Source organism: Lagopus leucura, unplaced genomic scaffold, assembly GCF_019238085.1.
Source record: "Lagopus leucura isolate 7727_CA_CO unplaced genomic scaffold, USGS_WTPT01 Super-Scaffold_739, whole genome shotgun sequence".
Lineage (NCBI taxonomy): Eukaryota > Metazoa > Chordata > Aves > Galliformes > Phasianidae > Lagopus > Lagopus leucura.
The window spans coordinates 21,699,731-21,721,391 of record NW_024962255.1 but is presented as its reverse complement, the minus strand read 5'-3'; the positions used below and the strand labels follow the sequence as shown (position 1 = coordinate 21,721,391).

Sequence of the window (21,661 nt, the reverse complement as noted above, 5' to 3'; positions counted from 1 at the left end):
GTCCAGCCTCACCATGATGGCTGCACCCTAGGGCTGACTGCTGAGCAGGGGATGGACTCCCCATCGCAGGAGGTGTGAGAACAAAGATAAAGCCACGTTGTGCAGGTCTGTTAACAACGATGCCCCAGAGAGCAGTGCAATGCTGGTGCCCAGCCCCTGGGCTCCTGCAGCCTGCTGGCTTCACACAAACGTGCCCTAGGACACAATGTATTTCAGCCAAATGCCCTCAGAAAGCCGCGTAGCAAAAACAAACATCCACTTCGCTTCAGAATGAGCTCATATAAACAGCTGATAAAGACACAGAACCACTTAGTTACAAGGGAATGTTTTTACAGCGTGTTTGCCAGCACCATCCCTGCAATTCAGATGCTGACATCTCAGAAGACACCTGCAAACCATCTCAAAAAGGGACTCTGCAGCTCTGCTGGTCATTATCTACAGGCTCAGTGCAGATAGCACTTTTATGGCACATTGCAGTTTTCACAATCCTTCCTCAGGAAAATCCCACAGTGTTTCACAGCATTTATATTCTCCCTCTCTTCCCCACAGGGGCTAACATTGCCATCCTCCTCTCAGTGACACGACTCCTCCACCAGTACCTCAACGCGCTGTATCAATCAGTGAGAGGAACCCAGGGACATAGCTTTCCATGCATATTTAGCTTTGAATGCTGCTTTTCCTGTGTAAGCTCTGACGAAGGCTCTGAGCCCCCAGAGGTGTGCTCTGACTGTACCAGCTGGTCAGATCAGCAGCACTGCCTCTCCCCAGCCACCCCTCCCCAGACAGGGCCCCCCTACAGCTGACTTGTCATGGAGAAGGCTAGAAGACCATCTCTTGGGGTCCTTTTCAGATGCATTCTTTGTGGTGCTATGGATAACATGAATAACATTATGGTCTACAGCAGAGGGGAGGGCAGACAGCTTGATCTTAAGCCTGTCTCACAAGATGCACCTCTCCACTTCAGCCATACAAGTCCTCAGTGAAGCCTAGTTATAAATAGGGGTAGAAGTATACACACCTAGGGCAACACCAGCAAAATGAGCTGAGCATCCTGCATTGGCAACAAAAACACACCCAGCCCACACCCTGTAAAGGCAGCCCCAAAACATGTCCCACCAGCACAAGGGTCCACCCTACAGACGTATTCTCCAGGACTACCACCGCCCAGCACAACAGCATTCAGCAGGATGCGTACAACTACTGGCCACCAGAGGAAGTCTGCAAGGAAATACATATATGCCATGTACTCAACCTGAGCCACAAGAGTCCCTGCCAAAGAGCAAGGAAAATTCTCACCATTACTGAAAAAAGAAGAAAAGCATACCTCTGAAAGTCAGCTTCTCATTTGTAGAGCTTCACAAGGATACACTAGCCTTGCTCCTACTCCATGCCATCACACAAAATGTTCTGTATTTCTTCATTAGGAAAAACAGGCACACGCATCCTCACCCACTCCATCACTATCACCTTAGGTGCTCTTACAACTGACCCCAAAGAGAGTTTCTACTTGGCTGCTGACATCTCCAAAACTGCTTCTGTCCAAGAAAAACCTTCCACACAGCTCACAGCCTCTCTTAAGGCAGAGTTTGGGTTAGCTAATGGCCTTAATAGGACTAATTGGATGCCAGAGTGAAACACTTGACTGCAACTTGGAAACAGGTGGCGAAAGGCAATCTCTTGTAGCCCTCTCTGCTGATCCCAGCAGCCAACCTTGGTCTGAGTCTCCCAGTGCCTCTCAATAGGGCTGGGAACACCACACACAAGGGCCTTTCCTCCATCCCTGCCTTTGGGGGTTGTGTCCCACAGGGTGATGGAGGAGGGGTTCCCAGCACCCACCCTGTAGGTGTTCTCTGTCTTTCTGGTGTGGATGTGTTGTGGTAGGATGGCCTGAAGGGCTGTCATCACAGCGCTGCTGGTGCAATAAGCAATCTGCTTTGCAGCCATAAGCAAACGGCAGAGCAGAAAGAGGAGATGCTTTCCTGCTGTTCAGAAGGAGAAGGGAGGTACTGTTTTGTTTCCTCAGGATGGGAACTCCTGAAGGCAAACGCACTATTTATGGTCCATCCTTGTACCTTGGGAAGCTCAGCTACACTTAACACTTCATGCAATCGGGAGGGGGCAGTTTCTCACATATGTCCGTTGACCTCCTGAGCAATTCCCTCTTCCATTAGGCTTAATGGAATTTACTTAATAACAGTGCCGAAACCAATCTGTGTGGCCTCACCCTGTCCTAAGGCAGGATTCAGCTTTCTCCCCCATCCCACTAGTGGTTTCCATAGGGCAGGTAGCTCCTTGTGCCCTCCTGCTCCATCGCAGCTGCCCCACAAGCACGGGAGACACTGACATGTGAAACAAAATACCTATCTCCCAGCAGCACAGGGAAGCAGCAAAGATTAATAAGCCTCAAAATGTTATATAGCGTTTAAAGAGCCGTATCACAGATCAAAGGCTATCGCTCATCTCAGGGAGGCAGGTGTAGTAAGCCTGCAACGATCACATACAGAAAACAAATGCAAGATGCAAGAGAAAACTGCAGACAGGAGCAGAGCTCATGCTTGTCTAGAGGAATTGAAGTGGCCTAAGCCAGAGCACAACATGTGTTCCTGGAGAAGCAAGAGCCAGAAATCTTGCCTGCTTTCACTCAGTCTCAGTTGTGTCTTAGCACAGAAAACACATTGCATTTTAAGACACTCTTACCTGGGAGGTACCTGCTGCTGGGAGCAGCTGAACTCCCGGTGCAGGCACACAGCCTGCGGGGTGGCTGGAAGCACACTGGGGACTGCGTGCGACTGCTGAGTGCATCCTGACTTACACTGCAGCGGGTCTGCAGAGCCACACAGAGCAGAGCGTGAGCTCCATGAGACTGAGGGGCTCCTGGGCACATCCCTCCTCGTTTTTGGGGATCCCTGGGCACTCCATCCCTGCATGCTGAGCCCTTCCATTGGGGACTCCCTCCGGCATCGCACAGAAACATGCAGAACAAAAAGAAGTCCTCATGCAAACTCTGCCTGATCGAATCTGGAAGGTAAGGAATGCCCTTCTGCAACAGATGTACAACCCTCTGCCCACCCCAACACCAGATCCATCACGGGGAAGGGAAATATTTACACAAGTTAGTAGAGTTCCAGTTAAATATTATGCTTAGCTGTCTAGAGCCCATGTTCTCAGACGATGTCTATGAAATAAAAGATTAAACTTCATAACAATTATGAAGTTGCTCTGCACACATTCAGAGGGAGTTAAAGGACATTAAAATAGTTCCTTGGGTAATACGACAGTGAAATTGCTCTCTCTTTCCCGGAGAGTTGGTGCCAAACCCTTGTGAACCCTCCTGTAAACACACTTGGAAAGGGTAAGAGCAGCGCTGATAACCAGGTAGCACCTCTGCTCCGCAGGTTCTGCAAAAAAATGCAAGCAATGCTCGAGGGCTTTGAAGCAGCGAGGGAAGGAGGATAGGGGAGAGCAGCTTCTCTTCTCAAGGGAAGTTTGTTTAGTGGAAAGTAAGCAAGTTGTCAGGGGAAAAGCTGACAATGTTGATTCCAGCAGTTGTACTGGGAATAAACAGCCAAGTGGATTACGTTACAGGGAATGAGAAATGGTTCTGAGGATCCCATTTAAATGCTGGGCTTTCAGGAATGGTAGGTTCAGCCACACTCCTGGCCCTGGTGCCCACGGGCTGAGCCCGCAGACAGACCTACTGTGGCCATCCCTTCTCTGCAGGATCCCCAAGAGGCCCATAAGCCAATGTCCCCAGAGGGGACAGAGCTCCCTGCTGTCACGGCTTGGGGTTGGTTGGGGTGGCAGCAGTGGGGCTGTGTGGGACCCGTTCCCCTTTCCCAGCCTGGCTGCGGGGCCAGCATGGGGCCCTGCTTCCCATAAAGATGGGATGGATGCCTCCCTGCCTTCCGCAGGAAAGGGACCCAGCGAGAGGGGAAGGGGATCGCGCTTGATTTATTGGCCTCTTCCTCCTTCTCATCGTCTGTGGCTCGTCCAGCTGTAGTGATAAGGACAGCTATGAGAGGACACTGCTGGCTGCTGGGATCCCGTCCTCCTGCCCACTCCCTGCCTGCAGACATCAGTCCTTTACAAGCACCATTAAATGTGTATCCAAAATGTGGCAGTCTCCTCCATCCTTTGAGATTCTGTTCCCTGGATAATACAAACAGTTGCCAGAAAAAGAGTATCCTCTCAGCTCTGTCTGGGCCATTATCCCTTTATATTTGCTCTTTAATATTTACTGGGTTCACACAAAGTGCATGCTCTGAAAAAAAAAAAAAAAAAATCAGCTGCAGCTTAAAGGACTCCAAATTTAGTAATTGCTGCAGCCCCACCGAAGTGAACAGTGTGCGGGGAGATCACTACAGCACTTCACGTGCTGTGGCATTCTGCTTAGATCAGACTGCAGGAAACATTCTGCCCAGTGGCACCAAATCTGGAGTGCCCACTGCAGGGGCCCTGTGAGTCCACCACAATTTCCTCAAGATCCGTTCCCTCCCAGCACCCAATAACCTTGGTAGGAAGCAGATGCGGCCAGAGATGCTGATTCACATGGGGGGGAAGCTGTGAGTTAGCAAGAACTAGCCACAGTTCCTGGCTCCAAAGCTGGTCTTGCAGCCTTACCTGTTAGTGTGAGGTTGCTGTATGTGTTTGAAAACTGCTCCTTTAACAAAACCAAGTGCATCTGAGCTGCCTTTTCCCTCTGTAGCTCCAACATTATGTCAGGATGCTGGGCGATCTTACAGCCTTTCTGCTTATCCAGGGCAATGTCACTGCGAACAATGTCTATAGCAAAAGGGAAAGAAAAAAGGGAGATGGCCAAACCTCAGCTTTCATTGTCACCAGACGCTTGGACAGAACCAGCCAACACGACAGCCACACAACCATCACTCAGCATGAGCAACCCAAAAAAAAGGGTTAAAGCCCCTTGGATCTACCTGTCCAGTGAGGTTCCTCTGCTTAAGTCTTCTTTCTCCCACTGAAAGCCCAAATCACTGCCTTGAATAGGCTCACACAACCTACCTCCCCTTCCATCCATCACTGGTGGATGCTGATCTCTTACAATGGGAGCTAATCTCTTAAAATTATGACCTCTCTCTCTGGAAGGAAAGCGCAAAAGTATCCCAACATTTATGTTATGACCCTGTTGTTGGCGTACTTGACACTAAATAATGAGAAAAGACTAAGTCGCATCCTAGTGACCCTTGTCTTCTGTCTACCATTGCTTGTCAAAGACAGTGAAGAAGGCTTGCTCTTGCCCTGTGTATGCTCACTGCTGAGGCTGGGTCAGCATGGTTTACAGCTCTCTGAGCAGGTCTCTTTAAACTTGTAACACCTGACATCTGATTTAGGAGACGGGAAGCTTACTTAACAATTGCTTTCTCTCCACATGAGCATTTTCTAAGTCATATTGTGGAACAAGAATATGATATTCCCTCTCCTAGAATAACTCACCCGCTGGGGAAATGAAAAGGTTGGGTAGCTGTGGGGGGACAAGGATCCAGTAAGAAGGGGCCAGTCCCAAAACAGGAGGTGGGCAGTGCAAATCAGTCCTTTCAAGGCCATTTTCTGAGCTGAATAAACTCTGTAACATGCTTGGATCCAGAGGAACCATCTGTTGTGCTGAATTCTTACAAAAGCTTAGGCGGCCAGAAGCGATAAGGGATGATGGAAGTTGGAGTTCTTCCACCACTCTACACAAGGTCAGGCTTTGCATCACGAGGTTGCCCTTTCCTTGGTTTTATTCCCATCTAGCTAGATATTTCTGAAGGAACTTATTGTCAGAAGAGAGATATGCCTGGCTCCACAAACACACTCAAGCTCCACCATTGTCATGCACACCAAGGAACTGTGAAGTTAAAATCATAGAAGAGAATCATTAAGGTTGGGAAATACCACTAAGATCATCCAGTCCAATCATCAACCCACCACCACCATGCCCAAGTGTTTTCCAATAGCCACGCTCATGTCAGAGCCAGATCTCAGATTCTGCAAATCTGGGCTCCAAGTGATGTCCTGGGCTGGTAGGGAACCCGCACTGAATGTGGGTGGAAGGCTGTTGGCCACATTGTCTTGGCTGTAGGGAACTTCTTCAGGCCATGTCCTGTGGGTCAGGTCAGACATTCAGCATCACCTGGTCTGCTGCTGCCTAATTTGTCCCTCACATCAAGCGATGCAGGATTTTGGAGCTGCCATGGAGTTGAGGGTCTATACGAGCCTGGGTAACAAGTTGGCTTGTTTGCTGGATGATGAAGGAACCAAAGGGTGAGAAATCCGTGGGGAGGGTTGAGGAGAATAAGTCATTTCTGTAAGGTTTGCAAAGGCCTCAAAATAATTTTAAAGGCTTTGGTGAAAAGGCAGAATGGGCTCCTCAACAGTGGGACAAACTTTCTGTATCACCCTTGGACCAGGATCCCTCACCATGAAGTCAGGGACCAAGGAAGCAGTTTGGAGAGTGCAGGGGGATGTGGCAGCAGGTGCTACATGGCTCCTCAACATCTAGCATCCTGCCTCCCTCTTTGGGGACTGCAGGTCCCAGTGAATACATGCTCAGGAAGGGATATGGTTGTGATAGAGAAGATGTGAAGGGCACAGAAAGTGGGGATGCTTTTCTGGCAGCCAGTTTCATAGACTTCCCAGAAAGCTCCTACTGTATGTGAGCAGGAAGCAGAGGCGAGTATGCAGAGTCCTTGCTTCTCACAGCTAAGGACCCAAGGGATTTGCCCAAGACTTAAAACTGGAGGTGGACCCCATATCCACTATAGCTCTAGCTTAAACAGTGGGTAGATGCATGGGATATGGGATTCCCAAAGAACCTGATGCCTGTTTATTCAGACACACAGCGCAGGTGAGGAGGTTAAAGCACCTCTAGTGCAGATGTCAGGGAAATTTTTTACATGGAGGGTGGTGAGGCACTGGCACAGGCTGTCCAGACAGGCTGTGGGTGCCCCATGCCAGGAGGTGTTCAAGGCCAGGTTGGATGGGGACCTGGGCAACCTGATCTAGTGCCTGATGTAGTGGTTGGCACCCCTGCCTACAGCAGGGGAGTTGGAACCGGACAGTATTTGAGGTCACTTCCAACCCAACCATTCTGTGATTCCATGATTCTACACCTCTCTTTCGAACCAGCAGCACCAGGGGAAGAGGCCACAGCTGCTGTAGGAGCTCAGGGAGAACTTCAGCAAGAGCAATCCAGGGAAAAGAGCCAGCAGGAAGCTCACAGTGATCACATCTAAAAGTAAGTGAGAGAAAGGGGAAAGGCACAGGGGGTGTGAGGAGAAGGATCCCGCGGGGGGCTCTGGGCAGGGCAGTCCCTGAGCGGGACACAGCTTTCCAAAACGCAGAGCAGCCATAAAAACCAACACACACACACACACACGCACAATTATAAATAAAATCAAGGGGGAAAAAAAAAATACCCAGCAAAACAAGAAACCAAGCGACTCTTGCCAGAAGTGAGAAAGAAGAACTCCAGATGTGGGAGCCCCAGAGGACGCCAAATGGTTTCCAAAGCCGGCAGACCAACGAGCTGCGTGTGCCTCGAGAGGCAGCGGCCGGGCCGGGCCGGGCCGGGTCAGTACCTTGGCCAGCTCAGCCCCGCGCCGCTCGGCGGGGCACGGCCGGGCGCATCCCGCAGCGCGGCTCCCGCAGCCCCGGCTCCCGCTGCCCGCTCCTCTCCCGGCGGCACCGCGTCCCCCGGCGTCCCCGCGGCGGCGGAGCGGAGCCGGGCCCGGAGCCGCCGTGCGGTATGGAGGGAGCACACCCGTGTGGCGGCCAGGTGAGCTGCGGCTCTGGCGGCCCCGCGGCACGAGGAGCCCGCGGGATCCCCGGGTGCACCGAGGGGAAATGGAAGAAGTTGGAAAGCAGCACCGAGCGCGTCGGCTTTGTCGCATTTGTGTGCATCCTCTCCGTGTCTGTCTTCAATAGGAAATTCTCTGACAGATTCGTCTCGTTCCTTTCCTTTAGACGGGAAAATTCCCTGACAATGAGTTCCAGAAAATATTTTGCGCTAGATAAAAAAAAATCGTATTTGTTTGTTTTATATGTAATAATGCCGTTGGATGCTGCCTATTTCTTCTGTAATGAAAACAAGGAATTAATAACACGCCGATATCTATGTCTGAAAGCTGTGATCCTGACCACCTCCATCACCTTACTCCACGCATACGTATTCTTTACACTGATCCATGTGGTCCCACTATAGCACAGTGTGTTTGTAGCATAAGAATGCCCTCAGCAGGCTTCTTTCCCGATGTGAATACACTGATTCACTCTTCACTTCCTTAAAAGTATTCAACGAAAAAATCCATGATAAATTCAAAATATTTTCCCTGATTGGCAACAGCCAGCTCACAATCCAATTGCATAGGAAGCCACACGTGTTTCCCCTGAGCATGTTACTTTGCATGAATCATTTCTAATTCATAGACAGAAGTGCTGAACTTGCAAAAAAATGGTAAGGTTTTGTAGAGAATTTAGGATACTTATTAGAAGCAATCAAACATATAACCACAGGAATCCTTAGTCTCACCCATACACCAGCAAATGGATAATCAGGAGCTCATTGTCTGATTGCGCCACTTCCTGCACTTATAAAGCAATTTTCACACACGGTTCTTGCAAAACTGTTCAAAATTTAAAACCAAAAATGGAGATAAACATACTTTGGAAGCATCTCCTTCATAGATAGTGCCTTCCTTACCTTGCAGAAGGCAGCTTATCTATTGGCTTCTTCTTACAGGGACAGGAGGATGACCCATCTCACTGGGAAACACCTGCTGGTGGCTGAGCTGTGGAGCCAGAATAGCAATCCCCATACAATGCTGAGCCCTCACTGCTCTGCTCTAATATCCAGGTGAAAGCATAGCACCTAGAGGCAGCCTGCACAGCACAGGCTCAGCAGGGGGTACGGCATTCCCCTGTGCACAAGGTGGCTCAGGGTCCTGACAATGCCAGGTGTCTGATGGTGTCAGAAGGAAGGGATCCTGAGATGAAAGCATGCACAGGAAGCCCAATAGCCAGCGCCAGAATTACAGTGTAGCACCATAAGGCAAAATCTCCCAATTAGTATGGAAGGCATGAGGAACATGTTTTTTGCCAGGATTCTGTGGTAACTGCCCATTTTTCCAGATGCCCACTATCCTTCCAAAAAAGGAAATAAAATAGAAGAAAGTAACTTAGCAGCAACTGAGAGAGCATTTTTGAAATGCATCGTCCACACACACTTTGGCTCAGCACCTTTTCTTATGCCTTACCTACAGCACGTGTATGTGCTCCCTTTCACCTCTGCCTCCCACGACCCACACAGGGCCATGTTTTCTGTGTGTGGCAAATGCCCTTTGGTCTCCATCAGCCACAGAAACACTCCGAGCTACAAAAGTATGGAGAACCCACCGAGGCACTTGGGCCAACACATCCCCAAGAACTCCAGTTCCAAGAAACGTCACTTTTTCCCTTGAGTTTTCTGTTCACAGCATAGAGGGAAACTCTAATGTTCATGCCACCAGGAGGTGTCCAAAACTGCTCTCTGCTGCTGTGAGGTGTCACCAGCAGCACTCCTTGCTGAGCCAATGGAAGAGCCTTCAAACCCCACCAAACACCCCAACACCAGGCTCCAGGGCAGCACAGACAGGGTTTTAGCAAACTCAGCTTCAGAAGAAGCTTTGTGTTTATGCTCCCAGCAACCATTACCAGGGCAAATGGACAGCCCCATGTGCTTGCCCCAAAAAGGAGCTGCTCAAGGCTGTTTCCCTAGTGACCACTGTTTCTTATTGTCCCATTCCTCAAAGCCAAGTGGTCCTTGGCAACGCGTGAGGCGGCTGGAAGGACAGCCAAGTGCATTACCCAGTAGGCAACCCCACAGCAGAAGGAGAAGCTGGTCTGCTGCAGACTGAACATGAGATCTAGTACCTGCTCAGAGGTCAGGCAGTGGCTGGAGAGAAGCAGCCCCAGATAACAGAGCACAATTTGCAACACAGACTGTGAGGGAAAACCAGCCCAGTGGGGCACGGACACAGAAATTCCATTTAAGGGAGGCTAAAGTCTCCCAGGCCAAAAGCATTGCACTTCTCGATCAGCAAGTGTCAAAAAGTCTCCCCTACAGCCCCACCTCCTGGTACCGCAGGGCTCGGTGTGTGACAAACTGGTTTTCTATTGAGAACAGACCTCAGGCAAGGCAATGCCATGGCCAAATAATATAACAGATCACTTAGATGGCCTTGCAGCTCTTGGCAAAGGTCAGAGGATACGTATAGACATGCTGCCTTCAACACCCTGTGGTTCAACCAACCCCTTTCCCATAGGAAAGAGCTTAGACAAGTCCCTCAGCCTGGTATGGACAGACCTGGTGAACTCCTGCCCTCAGCCTGGTATGGACAGACCTGGTGAACTCCTGCCAAACAGCCACCAAAAATGACACAGCCCTCCAGCTCTGTGAATTGAACCAATAGACCTCTGTGCTGTCTCCCAGCAGCCATGGGATGTGCACAGAGGCAAACGCTCAAAGCAGAAAACAATGATCTGTCACTTGTTACATCACCAAAAACCATGAAGGTCAGACTGAAGACATTCACAGACTTCTCTTTTAATCATTTTCTGCCTTTTTTTTTTTTAAAGCTAGATTGTAGATTAGACAAGAAATTTCAGAAAACAGATGATGAGGGGACAAGAACACTGCACATGGAAAGCAGCCCCAGTCAGCCCGGGAACTGCAGGCAGGGCAATGGGGACAAGAGGACACTCGCTGCCTTCCCCAGGCTCAGGCACTGGGTGCCATCTTTTTCCATGCGGTCTGCTCAGCCCACAAGTCCCTCACATTTGTGCATGCCTTGAGAGCAGGCGGGTCCCAGATAGGCTGTAGACGAGGAAGCAAAAAGCAGAGCAGTGCTCCGAGAGGAGAACATGGCTGCTCGGATCCAGCGCAGTGGGGCAGAGAGCTGCAGTGGCACCAGGATTTCATTTTGGAGAACTGGATCCCCCGAGCGAAGCGCGAAAAGATGGGAGCTACCAGCAACTCCAGCCTCGGAGTTTGCACACAGATCTTAAGAACAAATAAGAAAGCTTTGCTTCCAGGCAGGAAATCCTTTTTACCACACCTTTCTGATTTACACTGATGCTTGATACACACCACATGTGTCCCCTCCCTCCCTCACTCCTATTTGCAATGGTTCTGTTCCATATTTAAGTGATGAAAAGTTAAGACCTGTGGTTACAACTTCTATGAGAAGCTTCATTTTGAAGGACTGCTACATTTCAACTTTATTGCCATGCGGAAAACTGGGAGAAAAAAAAAAAAAAAAAAAAAAAAAAGAAAGAAAAAAAAGCTTTCAGTCCTTCTCTAACATGAAAGCTGCTGTGAAGACATTTAATAAGTGTAAGTTCTCTCCTGCAGGCTGTTGAAATATTGACCTTTGGGCTGAAGCAGGGAAATTTATTCCTACCGATGTTTAGCGTGAATCTCATCCATGCCTTTATGCACTACATTGAAGTTTTCTGTTCGAGATGGCTGCAGGTTTGGTCAGCATGAAATTCATCCCAGTGGGCAGAGCTTACAGCAAACCCCTCACCAGAGATCAATTACGAGAAGGAAAAAAACCAAGTGATGGGATGGGGATTGCTTCAGCAAAGACGGAGCACACACATCACCCACCTGCCTGCGTGTGGGGCTGGGGGACATTGGTCTCACTGAGATCAAACACTACTGGAGGAACAGAAAGCCATCAGAAAACTGGCAAACACGTCTGCTTTTTCCATTCAGCGCTGAGCTGCCGACTGGATTTCTGCAAAACTTCCTCTGCTCCACTGACCTGCCCGCTGGGATCTGTCTGGCATTAATTGGCCCTCGAAAATCACTTATGGAAATATCTTCTGCTAATTTTTGTTAAGTCGTAAGTAAGAAAATAAGTTTTTTTAAGGAGAAAAAAAAAAAAAAAAAAAAGGACAAATCAATAAATTCTTGCACTCGGACATGGTATTCTGCTTCTCAAAATAGGAGCGTTGGCCCTGACTTGTCTGCGAGGTTTCTTTGTGTGAATCAAGGGCCGCAAAAGGTGAAAACCTTTCGTGCAGCTGCGGAACCGCTGGGAGGAGGGCACAGAGCGGGGAGGAAGGGAGCGAGGCAGAGCCGGGACAAGGCGGTGCCGCCGTCACTTCGGGCAGGGCCCGGTGGCACGGAGCTGCGGAGAAAGAGCGGCTCCCCAGGCACCGACGGGCACCGAGCCGGGCCGGGCTGCGGGGAGCCCCGGGGCCGCAGCTGCACGGAGAAACGCGGAAACAACGCCGGGGTCCTTAGGGAAAGGCAGAGCTCCCGGGGAGCACCAGAGGGTCCGGGAAGATCGAGGAAGAAGCGGTGCAAAAGCAGCGGGGCGCGACCCGCAATACCGGGGGACGACTCCCTCCGTGGGCCTTTTGTTCCTCCGCCGGCCACACCGGCAAGGGGAGGGAAAGGAAGGAGGAGCCCCCCACCCGGTGCGGCGCTGCCCGGCGGAGCGCACGGCGCGCCCGGAGCCGCGGAGCCCGAGCAGCGGAACGGGACCGCGCGGTGCCCGCAGCCCCCGCAGCCGCGCCCGCCCCCCGCCCGGCCCGCGGCCCCGCTCACCGTCCTCGTAGTTCTTGAGGTAGTAATCGGGGCCGGGCCCGCCGCGGCTCTTGGCCGGGTTCTTCACGTTGTGGAACTGCAGAAAGTCCGTCCTCTTGCCCGCGAAGCGCAGGAAGGCGGGGGCCAGGCCCCTCGCCAGGGTCACCAGCCGCCGGGAGCTGCGGGGAGGAGAGCGGGCTGAAAGCTACGGGACGGTGCCGGTGCGGGGAGGGCCCGGCGGCTGCAGCGGGAGAAGGGAGCGCGGTGCGGGGATCCGGAGCTCTCACCGCGGCCCGGCCGCCCCACCCGGCTCGGCGCGGTTCGGCATCGCATAGCATAGTGCGGTGCGGCGCGGGCACCGCTCAGCAGCGTCCGGCTGCGGGGCTCTGTGGTTCAACCTCGGCAGAGGGAACGGGGCCGCCCCGCCCGCTGGCAGCGGGGTCCGGAGGCCGGCAGACCCCGGCTATGCCCTCCCGGAACCCCCCGGACAAGTGCAGCGGAGGCACCGGCTCCCGGCTCCCTGGGGGCGGAGGCGGCACCGAGCGGGACCTTCGGAGCGAGAACTCGCTCTTCCTTCTCGACTTACCCAGCAGGACCGGTGCTCTCCGGCCGGCCCGGTGCCTCCAGGCCGCTGAGCTCGGCACCCAAAGCGATGCGCAACCCGGCTCCGTCCTCCGGGAGCCCGGGGAGCGCGGGGAACGTGGGGTGCGGAGCAGCTGGCCGACACCCGTTGCTGCGGGTTCCTGGTGCAGGGGTTTTTCTCCCTGCGCTGCCTCGGCCCCATGTTGTGCTTCTTCTTCTTTTTTTTTCTTTTTCTTTTTTTTTCTTTTTCTTTTTTTTTTTTTTTTTCTTTTTGTTGTTGTTGTTGTTGGAGCGGAGGGGAGCACGACATTTTTGCAGTCATAACTGATAAGTCTCCGAAATGCTTTCTCCATTGCAAACATGTGCATCTTAATGGAAACCATGGCTTCGCTCCCTCCGCCTCAACGAGCGCCGCGGGCAGCTCGGAGCCCGGCGGGGTGGGCGGCACGGGGAGGGCGCCGGGGGGGCTCCCGCCTTACCTTAAGAAATCGAGCCAGCCATCATGAATGATGGAGGGGTCCAGCTGCAGGGAGAGGAAATTCTCACTGATTATCCTGACAGGGCTCTTGGTGTTGACATCAAGGAGAATGAGAGTCCTTCCCTTCACACCTGGAGATTTCTCCACCGGCAGCGCTCTCCTGTCCCCGGCCTGGGAGGGCAGCGAGAAGGTGGCCATGAGGGCCAGCCCAGGTGCCATCAGCGCTAGGAGCCCGGGGGGACAGGAGCTGGGACAGGGCATGCCGGAGAGCAGGAAACCCCTAATTAACTCGCTGTCTGCAGGGGCTCGCTGGTGGCTAATTGTCCTTATCTAAAGTGTGGGGCGCTCTGCCTTTTTTTGCAATGTTTTGGTGCTGGTGGAGGGGAACTCACGCCCCTGACCAGCCTTTCTCGCAGCCGGTGCCAAGACTCCTTGCAGCCAGCACCGCCCCTTTAAGAGATGCAGGCTCCAGACATTTTTAACTTTTTGAAGGTAAGGGGAGGCTCCCGGTTTAACCCCCTCGGCTCGGGGCCCTCCCGAGACTCGCTGGCTCCGAGCTTCGCTTCGCCCTGGCACCCGGAGGGACCGAACCGGACCGGAGCCCGGGACCCCGGGGAGCTCGGTAGCGAGGAGCGGTAAGGCGGCGGGGTGGCCCGCTTCGGGTCGCGGTGCTGGGCTGCGGGAACCGAGGCTGAGCGCGGAACGCGACGGACGCAGCGGGAGCGCGGAGTCCTCGCGCCGGAACCCCCGGATCGGCCCGGCCGGCGCACGGGGGCCGCTGGGATACAGCGGGGAAGCAGCCCGCGGGAGTTGGGACGGCAGCTGCCTTCCTCTGCCGCCCTCGGGACCCGCCGGTGTTCGACCCGCGGCGGAGCGTGGCGAGGGGTCACGAAGGATGCGTCCGGCGCGGAAACGGCCGCATCGGTGGCGCAAAAAAACGACGCGGTTCGGTGGGACCTGCGGTGTCACAGAGCCGGTGCCGCTGCCTGGAGGACCGGGATCGCCGGACGGGAGCCGCCGGCGAGCGGATGTTGGTGACATCGAGCAGGGGGTTCGTGGGGGCTCACACCTCGGCGAGTGCCCGTACCAAGCGGGCATCCCGGCCCGCCGGCAGCCGCCTCCCAGATCAGCCCCGGGCTCCGCACGCCGGCGAGCACCGTAACGCGCCCTACCTGGGCCCTCCGCTGCCGCCGCGCTCCGCCCCGGCACCATTCGCCCGGCGACAGAACGGGGCCGCGTCCGGCCTGATTCGTGCCGCGCCCGCCGGGCCCGCTGCCGTCGGCGCCCGCAGCGCAGGGGCCGGGGCCCGCAGCTCCATCTGCTGGTCACGGGCCCGGGCCCAGCGGCGAGGGAACGGCACCCACCTGCGGGCAGCGCATTCCGAGGCCGGGGGCGGCCGGGACTGCGAAGAGAAAAGAGGCGAGGAAACAACACCGAGGGATGCCTGGGCCCGGTGTACAGCACGGAAGGGCCGACCCGAGCCGAGCGGGCGGTGGGGAGCGACGTACGGCGAAAGGATGAGGCAACCCCTGCCTCTGCGAGGGCTCGGCGGGAGGTGCACGAAGTAGGATTTGGGGGGGACACAGCCGGGGAGCGAGGATCACGTCGCAGCACCCGGCGACAAAAAGCAGCGCGCGGTGCCCGGCGGCAGGCAGCGGGGATGGAGCGCTGTGGAAGTAAGAGGATCCGGGGGAAAGGGCCGTGCAATTTCAGTTGTGCAAAGCCCTGGCATCCCGGGACAGGAAGAAGGCAATTTAAGGTTGGAAAGTTGTGTTCGGCTGAGAACGCTTCAGCCGCAGTTTGCAATAGCAATTCGCTGGCCCCGGAGCGGCAGTAGGCAGTAGTTTGTGGGTCACCTCCGAACGAGGGACACGAGTTCCCATATTGTCTCCTTTGTTTGTTTGGGCTTATTATTATTATTTTGTTTTGTGATATTTATTTTTTGTTGGTCTTTTTTTATTGTTGCTTATTTGTTTTCTGTATGATCAAAAGATAGCAGAGCTTCACCGTCATCTGTTGGCCGATAAGCACTGTGACTGCAGGCCGAAAGTTAATCTCTCTCCCCCTGCTTCTATTTCAAAACGAAAGTCCGACGTGTTACACAGTGAAGCACAGGAAAGAAAACAAATCACCCCGCTTAGCCTTCTCCGTTACAAACACGATACTTCGGAGGAGAAACGTGTTTAGCACGAAACACCCCTCGCAACCCGTCCCCGCTCTGAAGGCGGACTCCGGCGCTGGGATCAGCCCACACGCGGCCGCAGGGCTCGGGCAGCGCTCCCGTCGGGGTCGCCGCTGCCGTCGGGGCACGGGCGGAGCCGTCCGACGGGGCGGCCCCAACGCCGGTGTCACTGCCGGAGCGCAGCGGCGCTCGGAGCTCAGCTTACAGCAGCGGCTCTGGCTCCGCCGTGCGAAGCGCCGCTCCTTTCTTCTGTTACCATAATTGCTTTCGAAAGCCTGGCTCGCTCAAAAAAAGGGACACCCAAAAAAAAACAAAAAAAAAAAAAAAAAAAGAAAAAAGAAAAAAGAAAAGAAGTATCTATGAAGATTTACTCGCGGTTCTGGTCGATCTGGAAGTATGTTTCTCTATTTTCTGTCTACTCTCAACGTGCTGGTTTTAATCTCCAAAACAGTCATTGGGAAAGAAAACCGGGGGAGGAGAAGCACTGCTATAAAGAGTTTAAGTTTAAGTGAAGCACATTAAATATTTTCCCAACGTCACCAAATAAACAGCAATCCTCCAGCTCCCAATAAACTATTTAAAGCATGTCGTATCATCCCTTCTGCTCCTGCCAATGTACTTTCCTTTCATTTACAAGCCGATCAGAGCAGGGGCCTGTCTTGTTGTGTGTGTCTGCAAATGTCTGGCACCCCCCCAGTCAGTTGCAGCTCACAAACGCTGAAATCTGCAGCTAACGTTGTTATCAGAGGTGCTCACTTCGATTTTTGCCTCGCTACTGCCTGTGGAAGTGGCTGTTGTAAATGATCCGAGCGGCTGTGGAAGGGTTCCACCTCTATGCGGCAGGGCTGACAGAGGGAAGGAATAAAGAATCAGGAGATAAATTAAGCCTCTAGAAGATGAATTAAACGGAGGTCTCCAGCTGTACATGTCAGCCCAAAGGAAAATAGGAAAAAACCTCCTCAGGAGAGACGTTTTGAGTTCCCTAGAAAATAAACGTCTGCTCATAAAGGATGAAAGTTATTATGGTCAGAGGATGTGCTGTACCAAACAAACCTCCATTAGGCTAGGAAGGATAAAACAAGCTAGACAGCCTTTTTAAAAAACAAAAATCGTCATGTCTTTGATTCCCAAGATATCAACCATGTCTGTTTCTGTATTGCTGTCAAGTAAACCTGAGTTATGGATGCTCTCAAAGAAGCCATCAAGGAGAAAACTCAGCTAGTGAAAATAAAGAATGCTATCCGTAGACAATTTGCTCAAAAGCTTTTCTTTTCAGACTCTTAAACGCTTGCCCTGCACCCCGGCCTGACATACGAGTTCTCCCCAAATGATTTCTATTCTCCTCAAATGATTTCTGAGAGGAGCAAGGACACCAAAAGCGGCCATCAGACCCCATAACAGCACAGCCAGTTCTTTTTATTGAGGTGTTGGGGTTTTTTTTGCTCTTTCTGCACTGCAGCGTCCATCTATTTCACCGCAAGAGACCTAATGTCTGGAATGCAACCTCCTGAGGTTACCAGTGCCCGAAGGTTGGTGTTGCACAGCATGAACCCTGCTGCTGAAACCATTTCCTACCATGCCGATGTATCACCTGAGTGAACAGACAGCAGCTTGATTTAGTGAGGTATCCACGCATTGCTCTTTAATGGAGGTGTCCTGTGAAGCTCTGCAACAAGCAAAACCATCTGTCTGCCCTAGGAAGCCTGGCTGGAGGGGAGCCCCGCACCAGCATGCGGAAGGCAAACCCACGGAGAGCTTCCCCCTTCCTGCATGCAAGGAGCAGAGCATCCATCACCACGACCGCCTGGCCGGACAGCACATCTGGCAATGCTGCGCCTGCATTATCACCAGCGTGGAAGGAGCACAGAGTGGTACCTCCAAATGTGGCCATAGCACGGCGGTGTTGGGCTTTCCTTCAAGGGTTAACCCGCCCTCCTTAGCTGCCTAAGAGAGCTATAAAAAAGAAGGACGGGAACAAAAAGGAGGCAGCAGTCCCATGAAGGCTGTGGGTTTGCAGGCAGACACACAACAAGACACAGAAGAAAGAAAGCTAGATTTTAGGCAGTTGATGATGAATTATGTATTCTTTTTCTTTGTGTAACTTTATGCCATGAGCAGCTTGGTACCACTGCTCCAGCAGAATAAACTCTTCTTCTTCCTTCCCTCCATCCATCTGATTCAGTGCGTGGTCTGACCAACCCAGGGGCCCACACTCTGCCGGGCTGCCCCTGGAGAGAACAAGCTGCTCCCAGGTGCCCACCTTCAAGCAGGTGCTCCAGGGCTCCGAAAAGCTGAGCTGGGCAATTCCCACAAGGCTGTGCTGGGGAGGCAGGTGCCCTCCCAGCAGACAGAAACCCCTTTGCCCGGTGCCTCTTCAGCAAAAAGGAAAAGAAAATAAGCAGATAATGGCAGGGAATATCTCGATGTATAATGCTGCCTTCAGGCAGATGATGCCCTTCAAACCCGAGAGCTGTGCTAATCGATGGCTGCGTCTGATGCAGCTTTTGTCTTTCCTATCTTGAGTAGAAGCAAATGTGGCCGCAATTAGCCGTAGTCAGGGGACAAAAGCAACAGCAGCGCTCCAAGCATCACAACAGCCTCAAAAGCACTTTCCTCAAACTGAGCCCAGCCCTGAGGAGCAGAGAAATGGGCAGAATTATCCTCATTTCACATCATCATGTGAAAAAAGCAAAGGAAGGGAACGCGCCAATGTTACAAGCCTGAGAACGAATGTGAGCGCTTGTCCCACCATCTGCGAGGAGACGATAGAGGTGAAGGAGAGGGAATACAGGGGGGTGGTAAAAGTTCACAGAGACCTTCTATTTTTCTGGAGAGATGCTTCACATTCCAGCAGCAAAACTGAAGGAAGCGGCCATGAGGAGTAGATCAGAGAGGGGAAATAGGAAGATGGATGAAGTGCAAGGCTGGAGGAGCAAACAAGGCAATTACAGAGAGAGAGGAAGGGGCTGTGTGCGGAGACCAATGAGGAGCTGGAGCTCAGCGGAAGAAGCAGCAGCCAAAAGGCTCTTGGAGACACTGCTGGGGTGAGGGAGGAGGAAAAAAATCAGAATCTTTCGTGTAACCATAAGCTGCAGAGCTCCCTCTGGGGAAGGTCCCATGGAGCACGGTGCCCCTGGTCCAGGCACAGAGACAACAGCAGGGAAAGAGCCTGTGTTCCCAGCACAGCCATCTCCTGGGCACGTTCCAGCAGGCTCGGTGTATCGCGTTGTTCCTTCTCCCTTCAGTTTCCCTTCTGTTGGCCCTTCACTAACAGCAACGTGGAGAAAATTAAGCATAAAGCTGTATAAGCAACATAACAGGCATGCAATTGCATGTCTATTTTCTTTGAAAAAATGATGCTTTATTTCCTGTACAATGGAAACTACAGTTTGATGTTACAACTGCTGGGTTTTGACTGAATGCAGAAATTTTACTTAAGCAATGACATTTCCCCCCGTATTTAGTATTCCCATATGTCACTGATTATATATTTAAGTTGCAGAAATGAATTAAATTTCATGGCTTCCTCAAGTTAGATTCTCTTGGACAGGACCATCCTTAACTGTTAACTACAAGACTCGAAATCACTTTAAATCAAAACAGCAGAGCTTTGGGTATCATTTCAGGAGAAAATTGATGATCGCAAACCAAGTGTTTAACATGTCATCAGCCAGAAGGGTGGGTAAAGCTCTGCAAGCCTGCAGGACAGAGAACGCAGCACAGAGAAAAGGGGTTAATTGAACACCACGGGCTCAGAAATGGAAAAAAGACAGCGTGCTGTTTGGAGCTCTGTTGCCTGAGGTCTTATTCCTTCTGCTTCAGAAGTTATCATATATCCCCCATCTCGGTGCTCATTTCACTTACTTGGGTAACGTATCTTCTCCCACTGGCTGCAGAGCATTAGTGCCAATCACGCTGCAGATATTCCATGAGCAGCCAGCTTTGCACTCGTAGCTTTATTCCCACTTTCTGGAGGAAAAAAAATAAATAAATAGATCAATCCGGCTTTTCTTCACTCCTTCTGTTTCCCATCATCATCTGGAATTGCTAACGATTCCATCCCCACGGCCATCCCACAGCAGCTCCTCACCCTGTTCTGGAGGATCGGCGCCGAAGGACGCAGCAGGCAAGATGCAGCCTCAGTGAGAGCCCTGAAAATTCATGTCATACTTTGCCAAAGGCTCAATCGGTTGAGCATGTGCTAAAGCTCAGTTTGTTTTGTCTTATTTGGAGCTTTGGAAGATATTTCCTATCCTGACTCACTGACCAAGCTCCAGCCACACACCTGCGACTTCTGGAGCGCATCCCCGCAGCGAGAGGCCGGCTAGCACGTCGTCACTGCGGCAGGTCAGACCCTACTGAAAGCACTTCGGGCCACAGCTCTCGCACCAGTTCACTTTTACATGCAGCTCATGTAAGCTAACATCTGGTGAGAGCACAGTTACGGCCTGAGCTAGACGGAGCTCAGCGCAACAGATGGCGGTTGGGGCTGCAGAACCAGGGCAGCTCATCCCAAACTGAGCATTCCTTCTCCTCTGCGTATTCACCCTCTGACCACGTATTTTTCCAAAGCACGTCATGGAGGTTTCGCAGTCCCCTGTCTTCAGGTTGCTCTCTTTGTCACACACAGCCCTGCAGCTCACTGCCGGGTCCCAGCTCCACGGTGACTTCATTCCACGTCAACGCACGAGGTGGGATCCTGATGAGGTCAGCAGTGCTGTGCCTCCTGCAAAGGGGGAAGCTGCCTCTCCAATGCATGGGGCGGCTCTGCCAGCGTGCATTGAGCGGTGCCGGTGGGCAGCAAGCTAGCAAGCTGCATCTGCTCCTGCTTCTGAGCGAAGGGCGGAAAAGCCACCGAAGCCCGCAGCAGCAGCAGCACGGAGAGACGTCGCCACCTGGTGGTTCCTCCCGCACGCCGCGGCCTCAGCGCAAGCCGGATCAGCGGCCGGGGAGCGCGGGGCACCAGGAAACTGCGGGAAGGAACGTGCTGCGGGTACCTGCTTAACAGAAGGAGCGAACACACAGCCACCGGAATCCCAGGGAACCCATCAACTTCGGGGAAAAAAATAAAATAAAATAAAATAAAATAAAATAAAAATGAAATAAAATAATAAAATAAAATAAAATAATAAAGAAATAAAAATTAAAAAACTGCCTCTTCTGGAGATGGAGAAGAGTGTCTCCTACCAGAACCAAAAGCTCAGTGCTCGTGGGGCTCCTGGCACTTACCCTTTGGTGTCACACGGCTCTGCCCTGCTGGGAACACGGGGAATGGAGAAGGATGGAAAAGGATGCAGGAATGTCTCAGCCTGCTGTGCATCTGCGTGCCCTCCCTGCAACCACAGAGAATTTGGGGGAACTCTATCATGCTTTCCTGCAGGCATCCTGTTTTGCTCTTAGTGAGCCCATCACAGACATCAGTGGTGACTTTTTTTTCTGTTTCAAGACTGTCCGGATATTGGACCAGGGAAGACCCAACAGTTTCAAGACGAGATTACCTGCTAGCAAGAGCTAATGCTTCCCAGTTGGGGAACTCCTTCGGCACCCACTGCTGAAGCTGTCAGATCTCCTTGAGCTCTCCCCCAGCTCTAGCCACAGCAATACAGAAATGAGAATAAACCTTCATTACAGGGCGCTCCGTTCGTTCCTTAGCCAGGGAATGCTAAACGGATGGAAGCGGGGACGGACGTTCCCGTGGCACCCCACTGCCGAACCCCGCACCCCACCGCTCCCCACGCGTGTTTTCCCGGCAGCGCTGCCCCCGCCCCTCCCGCGGGCCGGCTCTGAGCGCACGTGGCGCGGCGGCTGCCCGCCCCCCGGCCCACGTGTGCCGCCGCTCCGCTCCGCT

At 52.6% G+C, this 21,661-nt stretch overlaps 1 protein-coding gene and 1 long non-coding RNA gene across 4 annotated transcripts in view; both read right to left on the bottom strand.

Annotated features, from left to right (window-relative positions):
• The window catches only part of HPSE2 (heparanase 2 (inactive)), a 77,246-nt gene extending 63,285 nt beyond the window's left edge, over nucleotides 1-13,961 (bottom strand). For 2 of the 3 annotated variants that reach the window (XM_042863079.1, XM_042863081.1), the window contains exons 1-3: nucleotides 13,633-13,961; nucleotides 12,593-12,750; nucleotides 4,621-4,782 (exon numbers count right to left, since the gene is read on the bottom strand). In XM_042863079.1, the coding sequence (XP_042719013.1) occupies nucleotides 4,621-4,782; nucleotides 12,593-12,750; nucleotides 13,633-13,892 (580 nt within the window). In that variant the 5' untranslated portion in view covers nucleotides 13,893-13,961. The remainder of the gene's footprint in view (nucleotides 1-4,620; nucleotides 4,783-12,592; nucleotides 12,751-13,632) is intronic. The other variant, XM_042863080.1, reaches the window with a different exon arrangement.
• Nucleotides 13,962-19,152: 5,191 nt separating this feature from the next.
• LOC122175666 lies at nucleotides 19,153-21,523 on the bottom strand. The gene is made up of 6 exons (XR_006177467.1): nucleotides 21,312-21,523; nucleotides 21,043-21,146; nucleotides 20,099-20,865; nucleotides 19,904-19,964; nucleotides 19,678-19,782; nucleotides 19,153-19,511 (listed from the first exon to the last, which is right to left on the bottom strand). It is a non-coding gene; the product is annotated as an uncharacterized LOC122175666 (long non-coding RNA).
• Nucleotides 21,524-21,661: the final 138 nt, after the last annotated feature.